General features: G+C 61.7%; 3 protein-coding genes across 4 annotated transcripts; 2 read left to right on the forward strand and 1 right to left on the reverse strand.

Annotated features, from left to right (window-relative positions):
* Nucleotides 1–547: 547 nt before the first annotated feature.
* Nucleotides 548–6,813, reverse strand: AK2 (adenylate kinase 2). 2 transcript variants are annotated; one of them, XM_032202418.1, is made up of 6 exons: nucleotides 5,989–6,111; nucleotides 4,180–4,290; nucleotides 3,984–4,078; nucleotides 3,364–3,436; nucleotides 2,573–2,768; nucleotides 548–619 (listed from the first exon to the last, which is right to left on the reverse strand). In XM_032202418.1, exons 1-6 carry the CDS (start codon nucleotides 6,061–6,063, stop codon nucleotides 612–614), a joined length of 558 nt encoding a protein of 185 aa, XP_032058309.1. In that variant the 5' UTR covers nucleotides 6,064–6,111; the 3' UTR covers nucleotides 548–611. The 2 variants fall into 2 exon arrangements, with proteins under 2 accessions (XP_032058309.1, XP_032058308.1); XM_032202417.1 differs by lacking the exon at nucleotides 548–619 and adding an exon at nucleotides 6,694–6,813 and having other exon boundaries at nucleotides 2,362–2,768; nucleotides 5,989–6,114.
* A 1,770-nt stretch (nucleotides 6,814–8,583) lies between these two features.
* On the forward strand, nucleotides 8,584–18,998 carry AZIN2 (antizyme inhibitor 2). The gene is made up of 11 exons (XM_032202437.1): nucleotides 8,584–8,638; nucleotides 9,349–9,514; nucleotides 9,594–9,767; nucleotides 10,498–10,670; nucleotides 10,787–10,918; nucleotides 11,161–11,326; nucleotides 11,434–11,596; nucleotides 11,673–11,785; nucleotides 12,248–12,459; nucleotides 12,797–13,018; nucleotides 18,988–18,998. The coding sequence occupies exons 2-10, from the start codon at nucleotides 9,416–9,418 to the stop codon at nucleotides 12,936–12,938; spliced, it is 1,374 nt and encodes a 457-aa protein (XP_032058328.1). The 5' UTR covers nucleotides 8,584–8,638; nucleotides 9,349–9,415; the 3' UTR covers nucleotides 12,939–13,018; nucleotides 18,988–18,998.
* NDUFS5 (NADH:ubiquinone oxidoreductase subunit S5) lies at nucleotides 13,916–14,966 on the forward strand. Its single transcript, XM_032202438.1, has 2 exons — nucleotides 13,916–14,233; nucleotides 14,615–14,966. Exons 1-2 carry the CDS (start codon nucleotides 14,018–14,020, stop codon nucleotides 14,717–14,719), a joined length of 321 nt encoding a protein of 106 aa, XP_032058329.1. The 5' UTR covers nucleotides 13,916–14,017; the 3' UTR covers nucleotides 14,720–14,966.
* Nucleotides 18,999–21,221: the final 2,223 nt, after the last annotated feature.

Genomic DNA, 21,221 nt, shown 5'->3' on the forward strand with positions numbered 1-21,221 from the left:
CAGGCTTGGACTAGAGCCGCAGCCCCTCAGTTCACCAGCAGAAAAACCTCGAGCCGCCTCTGTGCCCCGAGGGTTGAGGAATGCAGCAGAACAAGAAAAACTAAACTTCCAGGAAAATACCATGGCTTTTTTTTTTTTCCCCTTTCTACTTCAGAAATGAGATGTTTGTTCATTTTGGTCCTCGCTGACAGGAAGCAGCTTTAGAATCAAGGTAAACCTTGCGGTGGCTTCCAGCTAAGAGCAGTAAGAAAAGCCCTGAAAGTCCCGGAGGAGCCCGGGACAGCCTCCAGCCCCCCCCCCTCTGAGCACACCAAGGACCTGGGTATGGGCTGCAGCACGGATTTTTTTTTCTCTCTGTACAATTATTTTGCCTTCCAAACACTGATTCCTAAGGAGAAGGTAATCTCCTCTTCAAAATGATTCTGCTGAGTAAGAAATCCAGACAAATACCAACCAAATCAACCCCCAACCCCCTTGTCTTCCACCTCCTCTCCCCCTCCCATCAATCCCCCCCCCTCCAGCTGCCCTCCCTGCCCTCCCTGCCCCCGGGAGGGCTGCAGTGGGTGATGTAGCAGCGTGCAGCTTGGCGGTTTCTCATCTGGTTCACGAAGTCACTCAGCTGGAATAAATGGGAACAAAAAAAATAGATTTAGGGGGAAAAAAAACAAAAACAAAAACAAAAAACAAACCAAAACAAAAAGAATCACAGTTTATGGCAGCAGAGGGCTGTTGAACTGGATGCAGAGTAAACACAAAGGGGAAAAGGAGCAGAGGGGAAGCACACATTGCTCTTGCTGGGGGGGTAAAACCAAGTCCAGGGGCACCACCCGGCCAGGAACCCCTCCTGCCAGCACGGCAGCACGCAGGGCGCCGCAGTTTTCTTTGACCCTCCTGAGATGCTGAGATAAAAGCTGCTCCACTCGGTTTCTTTACAGTCCCCGACACAGGGGCAGCCCCAACGCACATTTTCCACTACTGTGGAGTGCAGCAGCCCCATGCTGCCCCCCCCGTCCCACACGTGGCCTCCACGCAGCGGGGCTGCCCTTTCACAGGAAAATGAGACGAGAGGCAAGGTAACAGCCACCTGTGGAAACTCGGGCTGCTGACGAAACCAGCACCCCCAGCTACTTTCAAATCCCCTGTCCCCACACTCACATGCTTTCAAGAGCAACAAACCAACTGCTTTCAGTTTCTAGCATCATTTCCAGTTTGCTGAAAGGGAAGAGGGCTGCTTCCCTGGAAAGGATGTGCGAGGACAGAGGCGTTTTCAGCCAAAAGAGAAGTTACCAAGAAAAACAGCAATGGTTTCCTGAGGGCTGGGCACCTGCTACAGACACACAGCAGCTTGGGGCAGAGGGAGACGTGGCATCTCCTGTAAGGAGGGTGCTCAGTGACACCCTCCCCTGTGCCTGGACACCAAGCACAGCGCGCGGTGCCCTCAGCCGGACAGCACTGCTCGATTTGCTCAAGGAACAAGCACATTTCCATGAGCTCACAACAAAGGGCACTGGCTCAAGGGCACGTGATGCTAGCAGTTAGTAGCTGCGTCTCCCAGGCCTTGAAAAAAAAAAAAAAAAAAAGCATTTGTTTTGCAATAAGGTTTTATTTAGACTTTGGGATCAGGGGAAGCTAAACACGTCTTCACCTCCTTGGCCAAAGTCAAGGGAAGAGGGCAGTGAGGAAACCACCACCCAGATCCACTTCTTGTCCTCAGGACATGACAAATTGCCATGTGGAGACTGCCTGGCTGTGGCCAGAGACTTCATTAAAAAACCCTTCTCACTAATAATCACTATATTGGGGTCCATACCTCAACTGGAAAAGGTTTAGGGTCCACAGTGAACCCCCAGCTCGCACCCGCCCATTTTTTTGTCCTACAAACACCACCAAAACGGGGAAAAAAGTGATCTGTGCTCTCACAGACTGCTGTGTCACCCAGAATACCACACATTCAGCAAGAACAAACCCTCACCCAGCTCTGCACACGCTCACAGCCAAGCTCTGCCTCCCGCTGCTGCTCCCCCCGAGGACACACACAGCCCTTCACGCGCCCCCCACAAGCCCATTTTGCTTCCTGCAGCTGACAGAGCATCCCCTATCGGGTACCCTGTGAAAACCTTTCCCCCCACTGCTCAGGCCTCGTCTCCAATCTCCTGCTCATCCTCTGTGCAGCAGCCAGGGACAGCTGGAGGTGCAGCTGCTTCCCCCGGGGAGCTGCAGCTCCAGGATGAAACAAAAGCCTTTTGACCCACAGGGGTGCAAACCCCGCTGCTGGCAGCAGGCAGCCGGTGCTCAGGCTCGCTGCGACATCTAGGGGCCAAACCGCCCACACGTGCACACAAACGGACACTCGTACCGAGATGGAGACCGTTAACAGCTCGTTTAATAGAGAATTGGCAAAGCCCTGCCTTGGGCTTCATCATTCCCTCTTCTACTCTGCTTAGCTCTTCACCCTCCCTGGCCCCAAACGGACAGACACGGAGAGAGAGACGGAGAGAGGTGGAGAGAGACAGACACGGAGAGCCCCGTCCTGGGACGGAGCCCTCCTAAACGAACATAACCAGGTCTTTACATGTTGCTTTCGAGAAGGCTGCCAGGATGCTAGCAAACACCACGTCGGGAGACTGGGAGGCATCGACCGCCGTGTGGATCCCTCGCTTGCTGTAGTAGGAGACCAGGGGGGAGGTCTGCGTGTGGTAGGCCTTCAGGCGGGTTTTCAAGGCTGCTTCATTGTCATCCGAGCGGCGGATCAGGGGCTCTCCGGTGACCTGGGAGAAGCAAGGGGACAGTCTCCAGCTAGCTGCAGCCTGGCGCGCTGCCCCCTTCTCTGAGCAGCTCTGACAACCCCTGCGCCCCTCCTTCACGGCAGGCTACAAGGCAGAGCTGCAGAGGCGAGTCCCCAGGCGAGCACAGGAGAGCAGGGCGAGCCCAGGGCATCGAAACGAGTCCCAGAGCTGTCACCGAAGAGAGGATTCAGCGTCAGTCTGTCCCCCACGCACCGCTCTGCTCGCTAAAAGGAGCCCAAGGATCCTCAGGACCAAATGCCAGCTACAGGAGCTCCCCAGGAGGGAAATCAGGCGCAGCCCACCGCAAGTTCAGCTATGGACAGAGGCCACCAAGTCGTGACGTGGCAGAGCCTGGGCCAGCTCTGCAGGAGGGCCGTGCCCCTCACTCATCCCTCCACGCCTCGCTCCCTGCGGTGCCGTCGGCCTAGGCTGCCCAGGCAGCTCCCCACGCTCCCCAGAAAGGCAGGACAGAAAGCACAAGAGAAGGAAAAAAGAAGTTTTTTTTTTTTTTTTTCCAGCTGCAAAGCATCAGCTAAACCCAAAGCAAGGTAAGCTGCGGCCTCGGGAGCTCACATACATCATCCTTCATGTGCTCTTTGGGGGGTCTGAACTCCTCGTGATACGAGCGGCCACTCGCTGGGTGAATCAGCCTACGGCAGAAAGCAAGTGTCAGCAGAGGAGCCCGGTGCCAGGGCAGTCTCCTGATCGTGCCAGTCATCAGCACAAAAACACCTGCAATGCAAACAGTTAGCCTCTCTCTTTTAGGAAAATATCTTCTGGTTATTTCTGTACCAACGGCTTCTTCGGGTGCTTGGAAAAAATAAGAGCAGCTGCTTTTGGAGAAGGGCTGCTTTACGGGGGGACAGGGGCTAGCTCCCAGGGACACAGGGTGATGGTGTAACAGCAGCACGTCTGTGTCTGCACAGCCACGCCTGACCCTGGACAGAATGTTCAGCAGTGCCCAAACACTTCTGCAATGAGCTGGCTCACCAGGACGCTGGTTCCTATCAGCAACGGGCTCTGCTCGAGGCTGGCCCCGGCAAGGCAGGCTCAAACAGAGCAGGAATCTAACCCAGACCAGCACCGCAGCCAGCCCTAAGCACCACGAGAATAACCAACGGGAACCAAAACAAGGACACCCTCCCTCAACTGGGAAACCCCACCCCAGGCACAGAGCATTCAGGAGAGAGGAGTTACCGTCCGGTGATTCTCCGGATGAGCAAGGAGTCAGGGATGCTGAACTCGACGACGGAGTCCAGCTTCTCCCTCCTCTTCTCCAGGAGCTCATCCAGCTACAACAAAAAAACCCCGAGTCAGAGGGGCAGATGCCCAGGGAGCCCCGATTCCCGAGGAAGGAGATGCCCCTGGGCAGGGACTGCCCCGGCTCACCCACCATCTCAGCCTGCTTCACCGTGCGCGGGAAGCCGTCCAGGAGGAAGCCGTTCTTGCAGGGAGGGGTGTCCAGGTTGTTTTCGATCAGCTCCACCACCATCTCGTCACTCACCTGCGGAACGGAGATGGGCACACCCTGATCTCACATGCAGAGCCCTCTGTGCGCATGCCAGATTTTTTTTATTATTGTTATTATTTATTTTAAACAGCCATTCCCGATCCCACAGGCAGCCCCAGCAGGGCAAAAGCTGCACACTCAGACATGCCCAGGTCAGGGAAATGCTGCTGGGGATGGGCGTCAACATGCCTAATGAGACACCTCACATGGCTAATGGGACACTTCGTGCCTCATTTGGGACATCAACCTTACAACAAACTCCCTAATGTCTTCTTTTTTTAAAAAACAACTCACAACAGTAGCAACGTCACTTTATTTCCTGTGACTTTGTACCTTCACACACACATCTAAGTAATCCTGGCCAGGGAAGGTAAAACACACGAGTTCCTTATTGACCCTCGTGAGCTGTGTGTGGAGGTAAATGCCAGCAGAGCTGCTGACAAGCTCGGGCCCTGCTGGGCAGTCCCGCCTACATCATGACCTCAGCACACCGTGGGATGAGTTCCTTTCTGTTCTGCAGCCCCAACAACGGGTGTTTGTTCCAAAACCACCTCTCCTCACCGGCAGCAGTGCTGCTTTCTCCAGCACACCCCGCTGTGACCTAGCAGGACTCAGGACCAGACTGTCACAGCACATAAACACGAGCCCTGGCGCAGGAAGCATGCGAGCAGGGAGGAGTTTGGGGCCAGCAACAAGTCCCTTCTGTCCTCTCCTGATTACCACGCTCAGAGAAGGAGTTCACGGTTCATAATCGAGCGTAAAAACCCATCCCAGGCTCCAGGCTGTGAGATAACTCGAAGCCAGAGCACACCACCAAGACACACTGGTGGAGCGCCCGGTGCCCGCTGCCACAGACACGTGGCAGATACCAGCAGTGCTGCCAGATAACGTCCCTATCTTTCACAACCAGCTGGGACATTGCAGGCTCAGTGTTGCAATGCACGCTTGAAGCAGAAGCTGGAGATAAGCCACATGGCTCCTGGGGCTTGCAGATTCTCCTCTGGGCATTATGAGCCCGTGACAGCCAGCTGTGACTCCCAAGATCTGCTCCGCACTGCTCAGTTTTGGGGCAAGTCACTGCAGTTTGCTGTCTCTCAGGTGTCCCCAAGGGATTTCAGTCATTTCAGAAAGATAATTAAATCCTTGGAAAACGAACTAGGGAGCCTAACTCTCGGATCCAAAGTGTCCTTCACAGCACAGCGACACTCTTAAGGCTATTTTCATCTCACAGTTACAGGCGAGCAGCGGTTACACAAGAGCTGGGACGCAGCCGAAACCTCTGAACAGAGTTTTCAGCCCCACAGGGGTCCGGACATCCCAGGAAGAGATAGGAGCTGCAGAGAATGAGCGTAACGTTCTGCAGCTCTGAGGACAAACCTTTACATCAAACAGCGCTCACAAGGCACAGCCCAGGCAGCGCCCCACAAACATAAACACTGTGACAGAAAGAGCCAACCCAGGGCACAGGGGCTGCTGGCATGCGAGGAGTTTTGATGGGGATGGATGTATTCACAGAGCATTTCTCCTGCAGGGGCACAGGAATCCCCAGCCCTGCCAGCACCCTACAGCCTGCCCTTCCTCCACTGCTGCTTTTTCTCCTTACGCCCCTATTAAGGGACGGATTTGTGGTGCTGCGATTACAGGAGCAGCCAGACCCCCCCCCAGACCCCCCCAGGACCCCCCGTTACCCACCAGCTTCCCGGAATCCATCGTCTCCTTGAGCCTCTTGCCCAGCTCGGAGCCCGAGGCCACCATGGCCCGCAGCATGTCCCCGGTGGCCAGGTGGCAGACGCAGTACGCCTCGGCCAGCTTCGGAGCCTGCGGGACAGGAGCAGAGGAGGTGGCTCAGCAACGCGACACGGCCTAAGGGACCCCGGGGGGTTGAGGCCGGGACCCCCCCGAGCCCCGGACCCCCCCCAGATCCCGGGATGACCTCCTCGAAGCCCCGGGACCCCCTCCCCGAGCCCCAGGACACCCCCAAGCCTGGGTTCCCCCCCCGGAGCCCGGGACCACCCCCCGGGCCCTGGGACACCCCACAGATCCCGGGTTCTACCCCCCCAGAGCCCCGGGATGCCCCCCTTGAAGCCCCAGGACTCCCTCCCCGAGCCTAGGATCCTCCCCCGGAGCTCGAGACCCCCCCCCCGAATCCCGGGACCCCCTCCCTGGGCTCCTGGACCCCCCTAAGGCCCCGGGATGCCCCCCTCAAAGCCCCAGGACCCCCTCCCCGAGCCCGAGACCCCCCCCGTTGCCGCTCCCATCCCCCCCGGGTCACCAGGCCTCGCGGCCCGGCCTTTGTCCAGGCCCCGCCGTAGGCCGCAGGCTTTGGGCCCTGCCGGGGGAAGCGGCCCGGTACCGGCCGCGCGGTGCCGGGGAGGGAAGTCCCGGCTGTCCCCGCACCTGGGTGCCCTTCCCGGCTCCGGGCGGGCCCAGCAGCACCGCGCGGATCCCGCGGCCCAGGCTCGGGGCCGGGCCCGGGGCCTGCCCGCGGCCGCCCCCCGCCTGCGCGCTCGGAGCCATGGCCGCGACTGCGCCGGGCCGGCCGCGTGCCGCGCGGCCAATGGGCGCCGGGGGCGGGGCCTGGAGGGAGGGGCGGGGCTTGGAGGAAATGGGGCGTGGTTTAGAGGGTAGTGGGAGGGGTTTGGCGGGTAGGGGGCGGGGCTCCGTGGGCAGTGCGTGAGGTGTCCGCGGGTAGGGGGCGGGGCCAAGATGGTAGGGGCGGGGCTTGGGTGCTAGTGGGCGGGGCTTAAATTATGGATGCGGGACTTAGCTGTTAGGGGGCGGGGTTTAGAGTGTAGGGGGCGTGTTTCCAAGGTTAGGGGGCGGGGCTTAGAGAATAGACTGGGTCTATGCGCCAGGGGCGAGGCTTAGTGGGCAGGGGGCGTGGTTTATGCTGAGTGGGTGGGGTTAACACATAGGGGGCGGGGTTTATGGGCTAGGGGGCGTGGCCTCCCCCCGGGGCAGCCCGGGGCTGGTGCTGAGCTCCCGGTGCCCCCCGATCCGTTTGTACCGGGGCTGTGCGGGCATGGGGGGGGCCCCCGGCACGTGCAGGGCCCCCGCTGCACTTACCCCGTGCACAGAACATCTCAGTGACCGGACAGAGAAAACTGTAAATTAACAAGAAAAAAATAAAATAATAATAAAAAAATAAAAAAATTAAAAAATCCCCCTCTCAGCCTGCGGTGTGCGGGATGGAGCAGCACAGCCGTGTCCAAGCTCAGGATGGACGGACCCCACGGGGACCCCGCCGGGGCCGGCAGCAGCACGGCGAGGGCAGAGGCAGCCCCAGCAACTCCCCCGAGCAGCCGCCATCCGGGCGCTGCTCAGCCCTTTGTGTGCTGGCAGCCTGGTTTTTGTGTGCTGGCGGCCTGGTTTCCCTGGAAGCAGTGCTTTTATTTTTGGCACTCTTCCCCCCCAAGAGGATCCCCGCGCACGCGATGCACGCGCGGCCGCGAGCAGCACCGCGGCAGGGCCGGGTTGCCAGCAGGCCAGCAGCGCTGCGCACCGGCAGCCTGGGGACGAGCTGCCTGCACACCGGGGGCTCGGTGAGGTCCTGGGGTATCCGGGGGGGATGCCCCGGCCTCGGGGATGGGAAGTGGGCAGGGGGTGAATTTTGCTCTGCACCGGGAGAGGGATGAAGGATGCTCAGAGGCAGCGCAGCACGGCTGGGCGCTGTTGCCACGGCCACGCTGTGAACGGGGGGAGAGGAGGGGGCTGGGATTTAGGGGATGCAGCCACTCTACAACCCTCCCCCCCAGCTGGGGGCTGGCAGGGAGCTGGGGCAGGATAAGCAGCCACCGCAGAGGACAGTTTGTTGTGGGGAGGGTGTTCATGGGCACAGCCTGTTAGATGCTGGCTGAGGTAATGGGCTGGGGGGGCCATCAGGGCCTCAATGGGGTGCTGCAGGAGCTCAGCGTTCCCGAGGGGGGCTGTGGGTCTCGGTAAGGAGGGGGGGTGCAAGGGAGCAGGGAATGGTTTTGTGCAGGGCTGGAGGAACAGCCCCCTGCATTGCTCGTTGGTTGTGTGCCCAAACAGGGCTGGGGGCTGGTCAGCAATGCCTCTGGGGGGAGAAGGGTAAGGGCAGAGGGTTACAAAGCTCTGGGAGCCTCAGAGCCCATCGCCCATCCCTGGGGGTGCCGGTGGTGCTTGCTGGTGCGTGGCGGCACGCTGCTGCTCTGGGGTCACTCCTAGTTCCCATCCAAAATGTAGGTAGGTCTCTGCAGCGGAGGCAGCGTGCAGCTCTGAGGAATGAAACCTCCGTCTCCTGCTCGCTTCTGATCAGGGGGAGCATTTTCCTGAAAAGCCCTGTGGCTGGACCTGGATTACCAGAGAGGAAACGTTTCCTGTGAGCTCATGTTAAGTGTTCAGGTCACGGGATGGGCTGGATCCAAGGGTTATTAAAGCTGCTCCACGAAGCATGCAAGCCAGGAAATGCCACAGGGCTGCCTAACTTGTGCCCTGGTGCCACGCATCGTGTCACGGGACAGAAGTGAAACTGGAAGCCCAGAGCGGGTCGGACTCTGACCAGCTGGCTGGTGCTCGGGGGCGCCCTGTGCTGCCTCCTCAGGGCTGCCTCCCTTCTCGTGGGGCTCGTGTGGCCGGCAACGTGGGGCGGTGAGATCGCAGCAGTTGGCAAACCACAGGGAAACGTCTCCCCGTGCAACACAGAGCAGATCTGACGACATGCCACAGCGTGAGGAAACATGTCCTGGCGTATATAGGCCAGCAGCTCCACAGCGATGGTGGCTTTGTTGTGAGCAGCGTCGGTGCCTGAGCTGCTGCTGTGTACAAAACCAGAGCTCTGCACTGCAGAGAAATGTGGAAATGTGCCTCCTCCTCCCCCTGGAGCCTGCTTTAACCCGTGGTGGTGCTGCCAGCTGAGGTGCTGGGTTGGAGGAGAGCAGCAGGGAGCTCTCCCCAGGGATTGCTGCCCTGCACGGCCCACGCACAGGGACAGGAGGCACCTCGGGGAGCAGGGAGGTGCTGTGGGAGTCTCTGGAGCTCTGCCACTAGCATTCCTTTTTTAAAAAATATATTTTTTATTTTTTTTCCCAGTGAGTTTCATACTTAGAAACTCTACCCTACTCGAGGAGCTCCACACGAGTGCCGTCGCACTTTGGCCATGAATGGGTACTTGAACGAATCCAACTTCACGATGGTGGAGGAGGGCTTCACCCCCAGGGACCTCCTGGAGAACCTCCTGGTGGGGCTGTGCCCCTCGGTAAGGGCCAGGGCCGGCAGCTTTGCTACTCCCTGTGGCCGTGGGGCTGAGGCCGCTGCTCACCCCAGCCCTGTCCTAGAGCGAGCAGCAAGCCTTCTTCGTGGCCGACCTGGGGGACATCGTGAAGAAACACCTGCGGTTCCTGAAGGCCTTGCCCCGCGTGAAGCCCTACTTCCCCGTCAAGTGCAACAGCAGCGGAGGAGTGCTTCGGCTGCTGGCTGAGCTGGGGGCAGGCTTTGCCTGTGCCAACAAGGTAGGGACGGGTTGGGATGAGCACCCTCAGGGTGTGCGTGGGAGAGCGGCACAGCTCGCCCCCATCTCCAGGTTTCCTCTTGCTGGCACCTCCAGCAGCAGAGGTCTCCCCCTGCTGTCAAACCCTGCCACACAGCCCAGAGATATTTGTCCCGTCTGGTCGGTGACTCAGGCTCGTTGCCTTTGACCAACATTCCTCTGTGTGACCTGTGTCCCGGCTGGCAGGCTTGGCTGGTGCAGGGTTCATCCCTGGGGTGCTGCTGCTGCGGCTGTCCCTGGTGAGTGGCTGTAGGGCCGAGCACAAAGCTCCCTGATCCATCCATTTGCTCGTAGCCAGGTTCCCAGGGAAGACCAAAGTTAAGCCACTTACTTGGATGTAATTAAGCAGGACATGTCACCAGGAGGAGAAAGTGCAAGGATTCAGACGGCTCTGTGGCCGTAACCCTCCTGCTGCAGCTCCCGGGGGAGATGTGCCCAAACCCCATCCCTGCTCACATGCCCCACTTCTTTTCTCCCCTCTTGGTCTCGTGCTGCTTGTAAACACCTCGCTGCAACCTGCCCCTGCCGGGACAAAGCTCACTGTGATCCCCTTGAGCTTTTGTAGATTTTCCCTGAAGAAACCCAGGCTGCAGTGCCTGGTTTGCCCCTCGCAGTGCCACGGTGGCTGTGTCCCAGAGCCGGCTGTGTCCGAGCGTGGCAGTGCCCCTGATCCGCGTGCTGTTTCCCTGCAGACAGAGATTGCAGCGGTTCAGAGCATCGGGGTCCCTGCTGACAAGATCTTCTACAGCAGCCCCTGCAAGCAGATTGCCCACATCAAATACGCGGCCAGCCGCGGCGTGCGGCTGATGGCCTTTGACAACGAGGTGGAGCTGGGCAAGGTGGCCAGGAGCCACCCCCATGCCAGGTGGGTGCCGATGTGGGACCTGCTGGAGGGGGCTGAAGTAGGAGCTGGGGAGGTGGCTGTGGGGTGGTGGAGAGCCCAAAGACCCCTCAAGACGGTGTTTTTTTTTTGCTGCGCAGGATGCTTTTGGGTATTGCTGCTGACTCCAGCCCCTCTGCCCATCCCAGCATGATGTTTGGTGCCACGCTCGAGTCCTGCCGGCGCCTGCTGGAGGCAGCGAAGGAGCAGGCTGTGGAGGTTGTTGGCATCAGGTACGGCTCGTTGTCCTTCCGTCGGGGTGCTCGGGGTGGGCATCCCAGTGGGGAGCTCTTGTTGGGATCAATTTGGGGCAGGTTGGCCTGCAGAGAGGGGCTCTGCAGGGTGGGCTGGGCAGTCTCATCCCCGATGGTATGTGGGAGGTGCAGGGGTGCCCCGGAGAGGATCAGGGGATCTCCGTGTCCCCTCACTGCCACAAGGGACAGGCCAGCCCTGCTCAATGGGACCGTGCCCTCAGCTTTCACCTCGGGAGCTGCAGCCTGGAGCCCCAGGGCTTTGCCCAGGCTGTCGCTGAGGCACAGCTGGCGTTCGACATCGGCGCAGAGCTGGGCTATCGGATGCACCTCCTGGACATCGGGGGGGGGTTCCCCGGCACCGAGGACGCCAGAGCTCAGTTCGAGGAGGTACACGGCTCCCAGGGCAGGCAGAGAGCGAGGCTGGAGCTGGCTCCCTGCCCCATGCCGGGCGTCGAGGCTGAGCTCACGGGGTCGAACATCTTTTCCCCACCCAGATCGCTGCCGTGATAAACTCTGCCTTGGACACATATTTCCCGGAGGGCTGCGGGGTGGAAATCATTGCGAGACCAGGGCGATACTACGTCACCTCGGCCTTCACTCTCGCAGCCAGCATCACGGCCAAGGAGGAGATTCCCGTGGAGCAGCCGGGCTCTGATGGTCCGTGGGGCCGGGGGGCTGTGGGACCGGCCTGCCTGTGGGACCATGGCCCCTGAGCCTCTCTCTGCTCCCCCAGGGGAAGAGTCTGGCAGCAAGAAGAGCCTCGTCTACCACCTCAGTGATGGCATCTATGGAGCTTTCAGCTGTGTCCTGTTTGACAGCCCCTGCCCAAAGCCACTGCTGCACAAGGTGAGGATCTGCTCTGGCTTGAGGGCAGCCCAGCAGGGCCCTCAGAGGTGTCAAACATCCATGGAAGCACCTGGGTCTGCCTCCGGGCTTGGCAAGGCAGTTTGGGGTGGTAAGTTAGGATGTACAGATGCTGTCTGGCCACCTGTGAGCCAAAGAACCTTTGGGAAAGGCGAAACCCATCCTTAAAACCTTCCTTAAAAACCTTGAAAATCATCCTTGAAACCACCTTGCGAACCATCCTTTCAGGCTGGTCTTTAAAGCTAGTGAAGGAGCAGAGACAGACCCAGCACTGGATGCTTTCCACGGGCATCGAGGCAGTCTGGTCCAGGCTCTCGCCACCTGGGTTAATTTTAAGAGCATTTCTTTTGGTGTGGGGCCAGGTTCTCCCCCCATATCAAACAGCTCAGCACAGTGCTGCGGGTGCCCTCATTCCCTGCGGCTGCCCGATTTTTCCCCCCTCAGAAGCCCTGCCCAGACCACCTCCTGTGCAGCAGCCTCCGGGGTCCACCGGGGTGCTCCGAGGACCGGATTGCCGATGGCATGGAGCTGCCTGAGCTGCAGGACGGCGACTGGCTGATCTTCCAGGACATGGGCGCCTACAGCATCGCCGTGCCATCCCTGCTGGGCGGCTGCCCCCAGCCACAGGTCACCTACGCCATGTCGCGCCTGGCCTGGTAAGGGACTGTCCTCGTCAGCAGGGCTGGGGGCTTCCTGGGGGAGGCTCTGAGCAGCCCTCAGGCTGGGCTCTCTGCCCAGGGGAGAGGGGTGAATCCGACGGGGGCAGACCCTGAGGGGTTCGGGGTAAAAACCTGGCCACTGGGGTTATTAAATAACGAGCCAGGTTTTAAATCCGGAGCCACTTTGTCACTGGAGAAGCCGTGGGCGGCTCAGCTCCAGCTCTGCACAAGGAGCTGGGGAAGCAAAAGCCCCCAAAATCCCCTTCCCCTGCCCATCCTGTGGCATTTCATGAGTGGGGGCTCCTCGCGCCCTCCGGCTGTGTCGTGCTTGCAGGGAGGCCGTCCAGCTCTGCCAGGGGAAGCCGCTGCCGGCTGAGGACGACCACGAGAGTGCCTGCACCCCCTTGTCCTGTGGCTGGGAGATGGTGGAGTCGCTCTGCGTCCCCCCCGTCTTCGCTCCGGCCGGCATCATCTGAGCACCATGGGGACGGGGACGGCGTGGTGCCAGCACCCTTGGGCCTGCACCCCGTGTCCTGGCACCCATGGGTGGCCCTCAGTGCCCCACAGGGATCCTGCTCCTCCTCAGGCGCTCTGTGCCTGCCGCAGGGGCTGGGTGGGCCGGCCGACGGGTTTGGGTTCTTTTTTAAAGGGTTATGGAAATAAATGGCTGCTGAGCATTGGTTGGGTTATGGCTGAGGAGCCCCCGGGCTCTTCCTCCCCTCCCTGTGCCCGGGGTGGCGGAGGAGCCGGCTCTGGTAAGGAGGTAGCTGCATAACGAGGCTGAGCTCGTTAGGGAAGCTGGGGCTGCTCACCCCAGCCCTGGGGGCTGCATTCGGGCATCCGGAGGGACCCCAGAGGCTTGGGGGGGCTTGGAGACAGGGGTGGGCTCTGGGATGTGGGTACAGCTGGGGGGAAGGCTGGGTGGCACCCTAATGAGCGCCCCTAATGAGCAACCCCCTAATGAGCCCCCCTAATGAGCCCTCCTGCCCACGGTCACAGCACTGTGGTGAGGGGAGGCCACAAAAGCCAAAGAATGGGGACGCTGTGAGACCCTGAGAGCCAGAGACTGGGGGCACTGGGAACACTGGGAACTCTGGAGTTACTGGGAGTGGGGCACCAGGGTCACTGGGAACACTACAAGCACTGGGCACTGGGAGCACTGGGATCACTGTGGGATCACTGGGGACACTGGGAGCAGTGGGAGTGCTGGGCACTGGGAGCACTGGTGACACTTGGATCACTGAGAACGCTGGGATCGCTGGAGACACTGGGACCACTGGGCTCACTGGGCTCACTGGTGGCCACTGGTGGCACTGGGCCCCACCGGCAGCAGGGGGCGCTGGGGCGCGGCGCGCTCTCCGCCCTCCCACCACCAGGGGGAGCTGCCAGGAGGGCGCCGCCGAGACCCTCGGCCGTAAAGCGCGGCGGGGGCGGCACGACAGCGGCCGCGCTTGACGGCGGCGGGCGTCGCGCTAAGGCCGGTGAAGGACGGCGGTGCCGGTGCCGCTCCCGGTGCCCGTCCCGGTCCCGGTGTCGCTCCCCGCCGGCCGCCGCCATGCCGTTCCTGGAGCTGCAGAGGCAGCTGGGCCTCGACCTGGACCGCTGGCTGCTGCGGCAGAGCGCGACGCAGCCCCACGGCAAGGCCGGGGCCTGCCACGCCTTCGAGCGGGAGTGGGTGGAGTGCGGCCACGGCCTGGGCCAGACGCGGGCCCGCCGCGAGTGCCAGCCCGAGTACGAGGACTTCATGGAGTGCATGCACCGCACCAAGCTGGTGAGAGGCCCCTCGGTGTCCTCGGGGGGCTCTGGTAAACGGGGGGGGCCCAGCTGAGTGCCCCGGGGGGGTTACGGGTGCCTCAGGGGGAAAGGGGGTTAAGGGGGTTGGTCAGGGATTTGTGTGTGGTAGTTAACTGAGGAGCTGGGGGGCATGGAGGGTCAGCCCTCAGCTTTCTCAGGAAGCAGAGAGCGTCTCTGACCCAAAACTTGTAATATTTAATGCTAAAATGTGTCGTGACAGCACTTAATGGAAGGGTAAGTGTGGGTCATGCATTCATGCAGCTCCCTTGGGGCTGTGCCAGGGTTCTGCTAGAGGCTGTGTGAGTGCTTGTGACTGCCTGTTGTACATCCCTGTCAACTGTCCCATGTGCTTTGTCAGGCTGCACGTCTGAAAAAGATCCTGGAGCAGCGGGACAAGATGATCAAGGAAGGGAAGTACACCCCGCCCGACTACCAGAAGAGCCAGGAAGAGCCCAAGCCTTGATGCGCTGGGACCCCACCTCAGTCTGCAGCTGAGCAGTGAAGCCCCTGCAAGGAAAGCGCCCGGCACGGCTGGGATCTGCTGCGGCTGCTCCACGCACTGCGGGGTCGGGGCTGCCCGACGGCCTTGCCCTGACTGGAGGGGAACGACACCTGTGTCAGGCATTAATTCCCTGCTAGTAAATGTTTCCTTTGGAGCAGCACGCGGCTCTGTCGTGTCCTTCAGAATAAAATATATTTGAGTGTCCTTAGCCATCCTGCCAGGTTAATGCCCTGAGGTGCTGCCCTGGGGCTGGGGATGACCGGGAGCTGTGTCCCTCTGACGAGGGTGGCCATGGCCCTTGGTGCTCGTGTTCCCTCCCTGCCTCGCTTGCAGGCAGGGCAGTCAGCCCCAAAAGTGTGTGGGGACAGCCTAAAGGAGTAAAAACCCATCCAAACGTGTCTTGCAAAGCTCCCTCCTAAAGAAATGTCCACACCTAGCACAGTTTTACAGGCAGGATTCGTGGCTAGGCTGCTCCCAGTTGCTTTCCTCTTCAAGATATTGGTGTGTGAGGTGAAAATCTGCTCAAAACACCTCTCTTTTCACTAGGATTTGGGGCAGAAATGGCTAGATCCAGCTTCTCTCCTGTCATTTTGTTTGCGAGTTTTGTTTCCCTTGCTCAGAGGCTGGGAGGCTTTGCTCTGGAACCCGGTGTGTCAGTACCACGCGTTGAGACTGGCAGCGAGCAGCGGGCCCTGCTGATGGCAGCTGCAGCAGCCCTGGCCCCTGTCCCTTGGCCCTGGCCGCTGGGGCTGCCTGCGCCACCATTCCCTCTGTAAAAGGGAGGATTTCCCACGTTCCTCCCCAATCCAGCATGGTTTTGTAACAGCATTAAAGCAGGTGAGCACCTGGAAGCAGAGAGGGGAAGTTTCTGTGCTTTAATCTGGGGTTTTGATGCCGGTGGTTGTGGGTTTAATGCTTCATCTTTGGTCCAGGAGCATGTGAGGTTCCCGAGCCTCCCAAAGGAGGAGCATCGCCTCTCTTCGGATGAGAACAGGCAACAGGCTGCATGTTCCTGGGCTGAAGATGACCGTAACGGGCCCATTCGTCCCCTAATGGGCCCATTCGTCCCCAAAACATGTTAAAAATGACTAATGTGGTGGGAAAGAGTGGCTGGTTTTATCACCAGCGTGTGTTTTGGTACCTTGCTCCTGAAAACCACGGGGCTGGCATGGCTGTAAGGGGCGAGCTGCACCTCCACGAGGCACGGCACCGCTGGGTGATGACAAAAACGATGGCAGAGGTTTGTTGAAGTCGAGCACGTGGGGGAAGAGCCTGGGGCGAGGCTGCTGCGTCCTCATCACTGCTCTGGCCTTGTCAGGAGCCGTCCCGGGGGGGATTTGCCCTTGGCAGGGCTCGTGCGGCGGGCGGCTGCTCCCTTCCCCCAGCCCCAGATGGAGCCTCGCGGGGCCCAGATGGGTGCCCGCTGCTCGGGCTGATTCATCGCGCGCGGGGGACGGAGCCGCCTTCCTGGCGGGGGCTGGAGGGAGTGGGGGGCAGCCCCGGGAGCCCTGAGAGCCCCAAAACCTGCGGCTGGGGCTGGGGGCTCCGAGCCGGAGGCATGGAGGAGGTTTGGGGCTGCCCCTGCTCAGCCCTGTGCTCACAATGCTGCTTGTGAGGTGCCTCTCCTGGGTTGTGCCCAAACCAACGGGATTTTATCAGCAGCTTTAATATTTTTCTCCTGGTTCCTGCCCGTGGATGGATCGCAGAAGGGGTGATCCTGGTCCTGGATGGGTCCTGGGTGGGATCTGAATTGATCTGATGATGGAAATGGGGCGGCTGCCTCGCTTTATGTAACGGCCCGATAATCCTCTGAGATCCCGTTTGGTGCTTTCAGATATGAAAACTGTTTGGTGGCGATTCATTGCAGCAGGGGAAAACTCACGTAAGGGCGCTGGCGTTCAGGTGGATTAAAGAGCTCCGGATAGAAAGGCAGGCAGAGGGGAGCCCCCCGCGCAGAAGCGAGGGGGGAAAACATCAGAAAGATGAAAGAGCCACGTGAAGAAGCGGGCAGAAATATTCACAGCTTCAGGTGCCAGCATCCCGGGAGGCTGCCAGCAGCGGTCGGAGCAGGGAAAACGTTAACAGGGAGAAAACCACGGCTGGGGAGAGAAATTCTGGCTGGTACCGTGCACCCCGGCACCGCCGCGTGCTGTGCGAGGAGCCCGGCACCCTCCAGGCTGCAGCGTGGCCCCCGTTTACCCAGTGTCAGCCCCTGGGGATCAGAAATTGGAGGATCAGGGCAGGCTGGGCCAGCGGGAGGTTAAATCTGAGCAGCGCCTGCAGCCGATGGCTCGCTAAGGACAAGGAGGAATTATTCTCCAGAGAGGAGCCGCGGGGGGAGCCGATGTGGGGATGTGGTGGGGGCAGCAGCGCTCCTGGCCCCCTGCGGGTGACCGTTCCGTGGCAGCTCGACTGCGACACTCGTTAACTCGGCTGCCTTAACGAACCCCTCGCGAGCGGGCTGTGCACGGTGACGGCATCTCGGAGCCGAGCCGCGGTGGCGCAGGCTGGCGCGCGCCTGGGAATTGCTGCTCTGCAAAAAAAAAAAAAAAAGAAAGAGCACAGAGCCAGGCTGGGAACGGGGAGAGGAAAAAAAAGAAAAGGGCTCAGCAAAAAGGCAGCAACTTGGTGGTGTCGAGCGTGACTCATCTAATCAAGTTGTCCAGATGTCGGAGGAAATATCGAAATCTATCTAAACACTCCTGCCTCCCAAGTGGCTCTTTAGACCAATCCAAAATCTAATTGCTCTGGCGATGGATGTTAACACAGCCAAGGGCAAGCGGGGGAATCGCGGGGACTGAGAGGAGCTGAGGTATTTGTCAGAGTGAAACGCCGTGTTAGAAATTTCAGCTGATAAGGAGAATAGCCAAAGACCGGATGAAAAATATTGAGGTCAAGAGAGAGAAATCCACCTCCCGCCCCGCGCCACCCGGTGAGAGGAGCCCATCGCTGCCCAGGCAGCACCGTGAGGGCGTTACAGGGCAGCGGGGCCCGGTCCTCCTCGAGTTCCTGCTGCAAAAGGGACCTGCAGCAGCCACGGCTTCTTGGTGCAGCCCACCACCGAGCCCTGAGGGTGATTTATTGACAGGTTTATACCTTGGTGCCTGCTTTCGTGTCGCTTTGGTGTGGAGCGAAGCCACGTCCCAGCTGGGATGGAGGCAGCAAGGCTGGGACAGAGCTGGAGGTGGGAGCCCGGGGAGCCTCTTGGTGCCTTTCCCAAAGCCTTCATCCCCTGGGTCCTGCTCCCTCCTCCCCAAAACCCGAAGCCTGTGGGATGCGGGTGCTGGGGCTGGGTGAGCCACCGCCTCCCCACAGCTCCCGCAGCCCCCTGTGTGCCGGGAGCCTCCAGCAGCTTCTCCAGCTCATCTGTGCCTTGGAGAGAGGAAATAAACAACTCCCGCAATATGAATAATTTATAAAAAGTCAAGGGAAAAGGCAGGTTTGATCTGCGGGCTCTGGCAAAGGTTTTAACGAGGGACTGGGGGACAGACCCGGGGGCAGAGCTGCCTTCCAGCTGATTTGCAGGGGCGCAGCCACGGCCCGGGGCTCGGCTGGGAGGCGTCTGCCCGTGTCCCCACAGCACCGAGCGGGACCCCACGGCTGCCAGGGAGGGGTCTCCATCCGTGGACCCGTTTTACAGCACAGAAATGGGGGGGTGAAGTGATTCAGGGAGTGCAGCCAGCGCTGTGGTGGAGAGCAGGACCCCACCCCAGCCCCTGCCTCCCCCCTGTCCTGAAGTAATGCCTCCCCTTCCCCATCTGGGCAAAACAACGCCCGATCTTAACCCAGATTCACACAGCACAGCGAATCCAGATCAGCAACGTGCTGCAAAGGATTTTTGGAAATGCGTTTTGGGTGTGAAATGCATGCAGGTTGGGACAGGCAACGTTTCCTGGCCGCCTTCCCTCGTTTATTCAGGATTTAACACGGCGCAAAGTCGCCCGGTTTGCTCCGAGGGCTTCTCGAGGAGGGGGCCAGACGCCGCCGGCTGGTGGCACCGCACAGAGGTGATGAGGGGACGTGTCCCTTAGGGCACGGCTCGGGTACGTGGTTCCCCGTGGCCGGCAGCCTGGCTCAGCCTCGTGTGTGCCCGCTGATTCCTGCAGCCTCACCACCCCAGCAGCAAACGGTGCTGGTTGCAGCGGGCAGGAGCATGGCCAGGGCACGGGGATGTCCTGCGGGATGGGAAAGTGCCACCAATCCATCCGGGTGCAGCAGGGGGCAGCGAGGCACCCCATGGCACCAGCAGGATGTGGCTGAGCCACCCAACCTGTCCAGGAGCTGCATGTCTGACCCCGGGGGCTTTCCTCCTCCAAAGGGGTCTGAGGCTGCTGGCCCCTCAATGCCAGCCCTCCTGCCCCCTGCTGCTCGCCAGTTTTGGGGTCGCTGTCCCCAGCCGTGCCAAGGGTTATCCACCCGTGTCCAGTACGGGCAGTGTCAGTGCAGCAGGGCTGGTGCTGGCCCAGGAGGATGCTCTTTGCAGCACCCCTTTTACTCCACCCCTGGTGCCCGAGCACTGCTCCAGCCTGGCTGCAGCATGATGGGGGTCCCAGGGAGCTCCCCCCTTGCTTCCAACCCCTGTTTGTGTCCGTGAGGCCTCGGCTGCTGCCACAGCTCCAGCACCACAACTGTGGGCCCTGGGGGGTTCCAGCTGACAGCTTTCTCCTGTGCTGCCCTCAACCAAGGTTACGTGGTTCCCCCAGCTGTTCCCGAGCTCCCATCCCTCGTGGGGTGCTCGGTGTCACCGTGCCATGTGCCACCACACCAGAGGTACTCGGGAAATAACCGTGGGGAAGGGGAGGAAAGGATCCAGATGGGATCTGAAAGCTGGTGGGGGAGAAGCACCCCGGGCTGCACCGAGATCCCGAGGCACGGGGGCCACGGGGCTGGCCCGGCCTCGTGCAGCACCACGGGAGCCTGGGGCCGTGGCACCGAGCTGCTTGCTGGTGCTGAGCGTCTGGATCTGCCGTCAGCCGGAGCGGTTTGTCCTGCTCCGCAGAGCAGCTGGGGCTCTCCTGCTCCTGCTCAGCCCCTGCTCCAGGCTGCTGCTGCTGCTGCCCCTGCCCGTGCCACGGCTGCTCCCCGCATGGATTCGGGGATGTCTCATGGCTTCACAGGGAGGTCCTGAGCAGCACGCGGCTTCCCAGCGTGGCTCCAGCCCAATCTGAGCCTGTCCCTGCTCCCTGCACCCTGCTCCTGGCCCCCCTGCACCCTGCTCCCTGCTCCCTGCACCCTGCACCCTGCTCTCTGCACCCTGCTCCCTGCACCCTGCACCCTGCACCCTGCACCCTGCACCCTGCACCCTGCACCCAGCTCCTGGCCCCCTGCTCCCTGCACCCTGCACCATGCTCCCTGTTCCCAGCCCCCTGCACCCTGCTCCCAGCCCCGCCGTGCTCCCACCAGGGTTGCAATCAATGTGCTGCTGTAATTAGCCAGGGCCGGGGGGGAGGACGAGGCAGGGAGGCTGCTGGGGACAGGGGGTGCCCGGGGAGGCCGTGCGGGCTGGGGGAGGGAGGCTGCTGGGGGCCCGGGGAGCCTCCCGTGCGCACCGGGGTTGGTGCACGAGGTGGGGACCGGGGCAGCTGCGTGCACCGGGGGGGTCCCTGGGGGGATTGTGCGGCTGGGGAGGGGGCAGCGGGGTGCGGGGGGGGGCCCGGGGCGCTGCCCGTAGGGGGTGGCGCAGGGGCGGCACCGGGGCCGGTCCCCGAAGCCGCGCGGGGCGGGAGGCGGCCGGGACCCCCCCGCCGCTCCGTGCCGCCCCGGTGGGCAGGGCCGGGCCGGGCCGGGCCGGGGGGAGGCGCCGCGGCGGCGGGGAGCGGGGGGAGCGCACGGCGGGGCCGGTGGCGGCGGCCGGACCGGGAGCGCACGGCGGGGCCGGGAGCCGCGGGGCCGGGAGCGGCCGCACCGGGAGCGCAGCGGGAGCGCCGCGCCCTGCCCGCACCGAGCCGAACCGAGCCGAGCCGAGCCGCCGGGGTCGGAACCGGGGCGCTCCGGGGGTGAGCGGGGCCGAGGCTGCGGGCGGGGGGCGGCCACGGTGGGCACGGAGCGGGCGGGGGGCGGCGGCGGTGCCGCGGGAGGGAGCGGGGATGGAGCGGGGAGGGAACGGGGAGGGAACGGGGATGGAGCGCGGATGGAGGGCGGTGGATGCGGCCCCGCTGCCTCCGCACCTGCTGCCCCCCCCTCCCCAAAACCGCGCTGCCCAAACGGCCCCGGACCCCCCCCTTCAGCGGGGCCGCGCCCGCCCCTGCGCACCGAGCCCCCGCTGCCCCCGCACCGCCCCCCCCGGTCCCCAAAAAAGGGACGAGAGCCGCGGCCCCCCCCCCCGGGGGCAGGCGCGGGGGCTGCCCGCAGCCGCGGCTGGTTGATGGGGTGGGGTGGGGGGGGCTCGTTCGTTTTTTTTTTCCGCAGCTTTTCGGTGGGGGGCGAATGAATCATGCGAGCCGCGCTCCCCGTCGCCGGTTTT

The sequence above is a fragment of the Aythya fuligula genome, chromosome 23, assembly GCF_009819795.1.
Source record: "Aythya fuligula isolate bAytFul2 chromosome 23, bAytFul2.pri, whole genome shotgun sequence".
NCBI lineage: Eukaryota > Metazoa > Chordata > Aves > Anseriformes > Anatidae > Aythya > Aythya fuligula.